We start from the raw sequence: 9477 nt of genomic DNA, 5'->3' as shown, positions 1-9477 counted from the left end.
AATCAATTTAAGTTAATGGACTAGTGGTGCATTTCACTCTTCCCATGATACCAATTTGAAGAAGCCAATTTTAAATGTTTTGAATCATTCTGAAAAATATATGAATTTTCAAAACACCTGTATCTACAATCCCTAAAAAACTCAGGTCCGAATTCAAAATACACATAGAGAAAAAAAAACATAAATCGGAGTTTTTAACAGTGTCAAAAACTATGTTATTCACATCTTTTTTTTTGCTTTATACTTCGTCCGTCCCAAAATAAGTGAGTCAATTTTATACTAACTTTAGTATAAAATTAATATAAACTTTAGTATAAAATTAATATAAAGTTGAGTCACTTTTTTTGAAACGGGGGAATATGTACTTTGAATTTGGATCTGAATTTTTTATTTGTTTTGCGAATACGATCTGAATGTTTTAGAAGATGTAAACACATGTCTTGCAAACATTCACAATTTTTTTAAAACATTTAAATCAGACTTTTGAAATTGGTATCATACGGGCATGCATGTAAGTGATGGTACCATCTGGTATTCTCCCCAAGACCAAGAGTCCTCGTCTGATTCTACAGACTCTTCGACTTTGATCTCGGCGAAGGCAGTTTTGGTAGCCCTCTCGGATCCAATAGTGTACGGCTTAGAGCCATCACGCTCTATGAGCCCGAGCGCCATATCGAGGTTGGTCACCACGTCTGACATGGCTGGCCGGTCCTGGCGCCACAAACAGCGTGCGGCCGTGTACGCCACAAGCTCCAGCGCCTGCAACTGCCCCGGCGTCGGCTCCGGCGATGGGCGTCTGTCCAGCAAAGGCCCCAGGTTCCCACCCTCGATGAACGGGACAGCAAATCCAACCAAGGTCTGTGCCTCCTCCCAGCTAGGCGGCCTCCCCGTCAGCACCTCCAGCATCACCACGCCGAAGCTGTACACGTCGCTCGCCGGAGTCACACGGTGCGTGCGGCGGTACTCCGGGTCGACATACCCAAAGTGGCCGACGACCTCCCCGACGAGCTGACCATGTAGCTCGCCCTTCGTCGCCGCTTGCAAAACAGCGGCGCCGAAGCCGGACACGCGGGCCGCCCAGGTCTCGTCCAGAAGGATGCTGGACGAGCTGACGTTGCGGTGGATGATCTGCGGGGTGCACACGCGGTGCAGGTGGTCGATGGCTCTGGACGCGCCCAGCAGTGCCTGGACACGCACCTTCCATGACGAGGTCACCGGCGACGCAGAGGCAGAACCGCGGCCTCCGCCCAGCGTCAGGTGCTCCCTGAGCGTGCCGTTGCTTGTGTGCTGGTGCTGGTACACGAACATGCGATCGTCGTCCTCCGCGCACCAGCCCACGAGGCCCACGATGTGGTCGTGACGGAGGCGGGGGAGGATCTCGAGCTCCGCCACGAACGCACCCTCTTGTTCGTGCCGTTGTCGCCCGTAGTTCTTCAGGCACTTGACTGCCACCTCCAGGCCATCGTGAAGACGGCCCTTGTACACCGTCATGGAGCTGTCCTCACTGAGCACATGGTGGAAGCTTCCGGTCATGATGGTGATCTCGGCTGACGTGAACTCCTGTATATGGAAGACGACGGCACAATTACACACACGTAATTACTAAGCTCTAAAAGCAACAAGATGAAGTTCCTTACCTGCAGCTCCAGCGACGGCACCGTGTCAGATGCAGTTGCAGCTATAGGTAGAAGAAGGCTGGTGGTGGTAGGAGTAGGAGTAGTTGGAATGATCTGGTCGAGGCGGCGGCTAATGGAGATGTGGCTGAGCAAGGGGATGAGGATGAGGTGGGAGTCGATCCTGCCGTTGACTTCCCTGAACTTCTCGGCCTGGACGCCGGCGTACAAGAATCTCCTGCTCGCGCTCCATTTCTGGCAAGTGACGATGAGATCATGCGCCTCCTGGAGCGTGTCGCCCAGCCCGGCCAGCGGCTGCGCCACCTCCGGGTCCTGCAGCTGCAGGCGAGGCAGCAGCTTGCCGATCACCGACACGCGCCGCGCGAGGTGCTCGCACTCTAGCTTGTTCTGTTTCACTGTCTCCGCCGCCTTGGTGATCTTCGTGACGAGCCCGTGCACGTACAATGCCAGCTGGCCCGCCGTCGCCACCGTGGTGACCGCCATGGAACAAGACTATACACTGTATACCAACTACCAAGCGTTAATTAGTAGGAGGAGCAACTAAGCCTCGGTGCTTTTTGTCACACCCCTTTGATCTCCTGCTGGTCGCCTCATTTTTCTCCGCCCAGAATGTTGTCCTATCTCGGTCTTTTTTGTTGCAAACTCCGACCCACAGTTGCCTTTTTCTTAAAACACCGACCCAATTCTTGTAAGCAAAACTCATAAACTTTATTTTACCCGTCACAATGTCTACAAAAACGAGCCAAAGATCATCGGATTGGCCTAACCGAACAAAATGGTTCGCCAGCGTAGATGAAATTCCTCCGTGCGTTCCATTTCTGGCAGGTGGTGACGAAATTATGAGCTTCTTGGAGTGTGTCACACAGCCTGCTGGAGTGGTGGCGCCAACTCCCCGGTCTGGCAACTATAGACGCGGCAGTGACTCGCCGATCACGGAAACACGTCGTGTGACGAGGTCGTAGTCTAGCTTGTTCTGCCGGGTTGTTTCCGCTGCCTTGGTGATCATCGAGACGAGCCCGCGGCCGTACAAGGCCTTCTGCGCCACTGTCACCACCACTCCCAGTGCCGCAAGCTCCTTCACACCACATTGTACACTGTATACCAATGAACTAGCATTAGGGCATCTCCAACGCCGACCCGCAAATCGGAAACCGTATCTGTCCGCGGACCGGAGGGGGCAGGCACGGGTGCGCGAGTGAATCATTCAACCATAGTCGCATATATTTTAAACCGGGCTTCAACTAATCGGACAAAATTCATCAACCACGAAGGATTCATCAAATTTTGGATAGAAAATAGCACAAATCATCCATACATAGCATGCAAATAACTCAACAACGAATTGGCCGGTGCAAATTCGGGAGCTGTTTCAGGCGTTGTTTGATTTTCTCTTTCTTCTGTGCATTTTCTATGTTGATTTTCCTCAGGTTTACTTGCCGGGGTTTTCTGTTTGTGTTTCTTTACTAGTTTCCTTTGGTTTTTCCTTTTCCTTTTTTTTCTTTTTAGGTTTTCTACATCTATTTTCAATGGCTTTATGGGTTGGTTTTCTTTTAGGTTTTGGTTTCTGTGTTTCTTTCTGGTTTTCTTTGACTTTCCTTTTTTTTCCTTTTCTTGTTTTCAACACGTGTCTACTTTGTTTTCATACACACGGTAAAAAAGATGTACACACCGGAAACTTTTTTATACACATTTAAAAAAATTCTATAATTTTTTTAATGATAAGAATCATTTTTAAACTATACAAACATTTTTATACTTTGTATAAACATTTTTTTATTTCACGGACATATTTTTGAAACACATGAACGTTCTTTAAAATGTAACATTCGTACTTTGAATGGCACGTCACATTTTGTAATTTACACGAAAAATCATTTTAAAAACAATATTTTAATTGTCACGTACTTTTTTTGTAATGCCGTTTTAAAATGTCACAAAAAAAGTAATGCTATCAACACTTTTTGAAATTACAATTTTTTACACTGCATTTTACTTTTTAGATTTCTTTAAGTTAACTTAAGTGTTGTAATATATGTATTTCGAATATTTTCGAAAATATGAGCAAAAAAGTACAACTGTAAAAACAAAGAAGAAAAATGAACTAGCCTGCAGGAAGGGAAATTGGCTGGGCCATTAGTAGCGAAGCTGACGCGAGACGAGCTTCTGGCTCGCACAAAGCACGAAAAAGCCGCTATAGCAGAAGAAATTGGCGGGACTGAATTGAGCTGGGCTTGGGCTATTTCGAGGACTGAACCGAGCCAGGCCCAAGGCAGCGACTGGCCGAACAGCAAGCCCGTTATGAAAGCAAGCCCGTTATGTTTTCTCAAAAAAAAAAAGCAAGCCCGTTATGAAAGCACGTCTCCGTCTCTCGGCTTTTCCGCGATAGTGGATTAGATAGTACCACATCGCCCAGCGAGAGCGGAGGAGTCCTTAAGGCTGTTATAAAAGGAGGGCCATGCTTTACTTTAACTACGTAGTTCATTATAAAGTGAAGCCAGCGTCTCTTAAGATGTGTTTGTCACCTGTTTGTCATTAAGTTTCTTAGTGCCTTTGCCATCCTAGTGACTAGTGAAAGGTCAAAAGGTACTTAGAAGCTTAATGAGAACATGTGACAAACGTATTTCATAACCACGGAGGTAGGCCATAGCTCACAAGGCTGGCTGCACCAGGATGACATCACAAACATCATCGCGGGAACGTTCGCTCTACAACATCACCAAAAATAATAAAATGCTATTGATAAAAATTGCGAGTAATAATACTATTTATAATAACTATGCCAAAATTTATTTAGATGCTTAATTAATTTAATATAACTATTAAAAAATGCCGTTTCCATTGAGGGTACAGGAAACAACCGTCTTGCGTTGCTACTTTGTCGCTGACAACTTTAGTAATGATATCTGCCCTAATATAGCAGCAAAGGCGAGCCATTTTTTCTCTTGGCCTGCGCTCGCGTTGTCGTGGTGATAAGTTTGAGTACCATGAGTTTTCACTTCAACGTCGCATTCGACAACACAAATATATAATGATGTGTTTTGTACATTTTTTTTTGTCTTTGCACTTGTATGCAGATACAAATCAAAATGATATATTTTCTAATTCAAATTCTACATGTATACTTTTATTTCCATAGTACTTGTATATGATTTTTTTTAATTGTCTTCTCAAATACATCTATAGGACGATATGAACGATATGATGCAAACCACGACGTTATTGCGTCAGACCTAATGTAAACTAAATATAGTGACACGAGCAATAATCTTCATGGGGCAAAAGGCATATTACTCGAGTTCTTCAAAGGGAAACGTTTAATTATCTCTTCGACCACCACGCTACCGTAACCACTCTTTTCAGCATCACCGCGCTAGTGATCCAGCGAGCTTTGAGACAGTCAGTACAGCAAGTCGCGCCCCGCGCGTGGAGTTGCCGATGTGCTCGAATTGGGGGCATCTGGTGTGAGGACCGGAACCACGGGATGTTGCGATGTGTGGAGCTGGAATTACAACCGTCTGAGTGTGTAGCTGGGGCCAACGCCTTTGGATGCTGCAACCGACTACAACCGGCATCCGTCAATGCTACAAAGCCCTCGGGTGCTAGTGCAAAGTTGGGGAGCCGGGCATGCTACAACCGGAAATACGGGATGCTGGAACCGCTAACCCATGTTGCTGGGACCGCCAATGGTGTAAGCTACAATTGAATATGGCAGAAGCTGCGGGCGACCTCGGTGCACTGGAAAAAAAACTTGGATCGGTGATGACTGAAGATGCAACCAACGACGATAGTGCTTCACTGGCGATGCCGGGAGCTACAATGGCGCGTGGCGAGCCAACGATGGCGCCACCAACACAGAACCTGCTTTTTTTGTGAAAGAACACAGAACCTGCTTCAATTGATTTTGTTTACTATAAAGTTTGCCCGTCTCTTTGGTAATTAATAAGGCAACTATAATTCTTCTTAATTAATGAGATGATGCACAAAAAATTTGCCTCCCTCCAAAATATAGAATGCTTAAATTAGCGAACTGAATTTTAGCTCTCTTTTTTTAGGGGAAGTGACTGAATTTTCCCCTAAAATTAGCGAACTGAATTTTGCAATCCCGGTCTATTATGAACCCTAGACCTGTTTGGCACACTTGGAATAACACAACCCCGACCGGATAACCGGCTACTCTCACAGACAAAATTTTGGGCCGGCCCACTATACCACAGCAAGAATTTGCGAAGTTTAATAAATGTTCGCCCATTACTAAAATTGTTCAGAAGTTAGAAAAAATGTTTATCTTTTCTATTTTTGGTAAAATTAAAAATTCAATCACTTTTGTGTTCGAAAAAATGGAATTTGAAATTCTTTTCATATTTTTAAAAACTCTTCGCGATTTCAATAAAATCACACTTGTCAAAAAATGTTCAGAATTCCAATAGTTTTTCACATGCTATGAAAACTTCTTTGGATTTTCAAACATTATTTGTGTTTTGAACTCGGCTACCTGCGCGCACCTTCAGTGCGAGGTCCCTGGTTCGAGTCCTCATAGGCTTTGTGTAGTTAAAAAATATGTATTTTAGGAAAGTTGTTTTTTTAGGAAGTTTTTAAAAAGGTACCGTGTCTTTAAGGGAAGTTTTTTAGGAAGTTTTTATGGAAGTTTAAACTAAAACTCCGCGTATTCAAAAATATGTTTCTAGCGAACTCTTTTTTGGGAGGTTTAAAGAAGGTGACCGTGTTTTTTGGGAGGTTTTTTTTGAAGAATTTTTTTAGGGAAGTTCAAAAAATGTTACCTTGTGCTCAAAAATATGTTTTTTAGGGAAGTTTAAAAATATTTTTTATTTCATTTATTTTTTTAAAAATTACCTTGCATTCAAAAAGTTCTGAAAATATGTATTTTTTTAAATGTATATAATGTATTTGAAAATTTTCCAAAGTGTATTAAAAATGTGCTTTATGAAATTTTTTGGCAAACTAATTTAAGGAAGTTTTAAAATATGTTTTTATCATTAAGAAATGTACAACATGTATTTGGAAAAATGTTACCGTGTTTTCAAAAAAGTGCTAAAACATGGATTTTTAAAATATATACATAATGTTTTTTAAAAATGTCCAAATTTTATCTAAAAAATTACAGGTGTGAGCTAAGAATGTAGAGAAAAAGTAGAGATGTATAAAAAACCAATAAACCGGCAAAGGAAAAAGGAAAAGAAAAAATACAAAGAAAATCAAGAAAGAAACAAAAAAACCAAAATAATAAAAAAGAAAGAAAAACAAAAAACCATTGAAAACATAAAATATAACGATTGAAAAAGGAAAACTGATGAAAAATCAAAGAAAAGCTAAAGCTAAAACGGAGAAAACAAAAAAAACAGAGGAGAGCGAGTGAACCTACAGCTATGCATCAGCGGCGTGAGCGACTGCACTAATGGGTTGGCCCGACTCAGCGAATACAAGCTAAACACTCTCAAGGTTCAAAATAGACTAGGGTTGATAAGTTTAGAGTGTCAATTTCCTGGATTCAATGTTCTGGGTTTGATTTAGCTTTCGTCTACAAGTTTAAGGTTTGTTTTAGACTTTTTCCTACTGGATGCAGTCTGCGTGCTAGGAAGGAGCAGTGCGATGCAGATGGCAACCCGTCTGTGCGTCGCGCTCGAGTGTGGAATTTTTTTTCCAGCGAACGTGTGACTCTGTCTCAGTAGGTGCAAGTGAGCTGGGCTTGGGCTATGAAATTGTATTGGAGAGGGAAGTGCGACATAATCGAGTCTTGAAGAATTGGGAGACTGTTATGAGAGCACGTTCGTCTCTTGGCTTTGCCGAGCGTGTGAGCTGTAGCGGGGATTGATCAGCATCACATCACCCAGCAAGGGCAAAGGATGCTACAAAAGAGGGGGCGCGGCTACCCTGTCGATCAAATCCTTCTCTGCCTTTTGGCTCGGTATAATAAGCACAGAATATGTCAAGATGTGTTTGTCACTTGTTTGTCATTAAGCTTCTGAATATCTTTGCAAGAAATGTCAAATGGTATATTTCAGACGGTAGATGGTTGAAGTCCCTAAATACAGTCTTTTTATATTCCAATATAGACTACGGTAGTTTATTCCATATGTACTTCCTCCGTTCTTAAATGTTATCTTTTTAGATATTCCAATAGCTTTAGTTTTGATGCATTTTTTGGCTTTAGGTGAACCCTAGTTCATCTATTAGTTTGAAATTTTCTTGTAATTAAATTTATTTAGAATGGATATGTTGGATGTGTGGACGAATGGGTGATGTGTGGATATGTTGTGTTGTTTCATAAACCCCTTTGTTATGGATGAATGCATAGATAATGTTGAATTTGAATATTTTGTTGTTGTCGACTGTTGCAATTAGTTGTTGTATATTGCAATTAGTTGTTGCATATTCCAATGTTGATGAATGAAAGTTGTTGATTGTTGTTGAATGCAATGCAATGCAAATATATCAAAGTAGGATTGTATATTTTGTCTTTGTCCATATTGCAATTAGTTGATTAATGACGTTATTGATTGTTGTTGAATGAATGCAATGATATATATCGAAGTTGGATTAGACATTTTCTTCAATGAGGAGTATACCATTTAGAGTAGATATAGAATGATTGTTGATGAATGGATGTATGTGTATTGATAGTTGTAGTACATATTTTGTTCAATTTGGATTATATTTTCTTCAGTTTGTTGTCAAAAATTTAATTTGAGTTGCCAATTATTTTAGGAGGATCCTTGATTTGAACACCAACACTTGGTACACTATTGACCCTGCCTTCGACAAGGGTCATCGTGCATGTTTTAAGAGAATGGAGTGGTAATAAGCGATGCTCATGATCAAATTCTTGCAAATATTTGTTTGCTTTGCAAAAGAAAGTTACTTACTATTTTGAACCAACTTTTGGCAGATGGTACCACCAGTGCATATGAGGGCTCACACAAAGGCATGCAAGATGGCATACGACGTGCGGTTTGAGACATACTTCAAGAAAGCTGGGTTGCTAAAGTTTGTGCTTCAGTTTAAGCATGCGCCACCGACGATCAACTATTCAACTCTCATAGCCCTGATGGATCGTTGGCGGTCGGAGACGCAAACTTTCCATCTCCCTTTTGTGCCGAGATGATGATGACCCTCGATGACTTTGCCATGATCATAGCTCTACCGCTCCAGGGCGAGCCTCTCACTGGGCGAGTAGAGAAGAGCATTTGGCAGCAGAGGGTTATCAACCTCATCGGTGATTGCCCCCCTCTATCTGTAATGAGGCCGAGGGCATGACAGATAACGAGACATTCGGTATCCCATTCCAATGGTTAGCTGCCAGCCGTTCTAGATGCCCACAAAATGTCGACGAGCAGACCTTGGAGCAGTATGCGAGGGCCTATTTGTGGTATCTCCTGTCACAAGTAGTGTTTCCAGACTGCTCAGGGGGCATTGCCCTGTGGATGTATCTAGACTTCCTGGCAGACTGGGACGCATGGTACAGCTGGGGGTCTGCTGGTCTGGCGTATTTATACCGTTCGGTAAGAAGTTAATGCAACAAACATTTATGGATGTATGTCTGCTTTTTAATTGTGTCATCTAATCATGAATTGACATTTGCAGATGGACGACGCATGTTAGAGGACGGGAGATAAATCCGATATGGGCGGATGTGCCTGGGCCCTCTCGATTTGGATGTGGGAGCAGTTGCCGGTGGGCCATCCTGAAAAAGATCCTGGCAGCCATGGGTAGACTATGGCGAAGAAGGCGACTCTTCTTGATATCTCACCGTCGTGTACTCTTGGGACAAAGTTAAAGGCTTTAAAGGGAAGTCCAAGACCTTGTACAAGGCCTTCAACAACGAGCT

At 42.7% G+C, this 9477-nt stretch overlaps 1 protein-coding gene across 1 annotated transcript; it reads right to left on the bottom strand.

The window, feature by feature from the left end:
• Positions 1-495: 495 nt before the first annotated feature.
• On the bottom strand, positions 496-2117 carry LOC119352180 (pto-interacting protein 1-like). Its single transcript, XM_037618894.1, has 2 exons — positions 1638-2117; positions 496-1560 (listed from the first exon to the last, which is right to left on the bottom strand). The coding sequence occupies exons 1-2, from the start codon at positions 2115-2117 to the stop codon at positions 496-498; spliced, it is 1545 nt and encodes a 514-aa protein (XP_037474791.1).
• Between the last annotated feature and the right edge of the window lie 7360 nt (positions 2118-9477).

The sequence above is a fragment of the Triticum dicoccoides genome, chromosome 2A, assembly GCF_002162155.2.
Source record: "Triticum dicoccoides isolate Atlit2015 ecotype Zavitan chromosome 2A, WEW_v2.0, whole genome shotgun sequence".
NCBI classification, from domain to species: domain Eukaryota; kingdom Viridiplantae; phylum Streptophyta; class Magnoliopsida; order Poales; family Poaceae; genus Triticum; species Triticum dicoccoides.
This window is presented reverse-complemented; position numbering and strand designations above follow the sequence as displayed.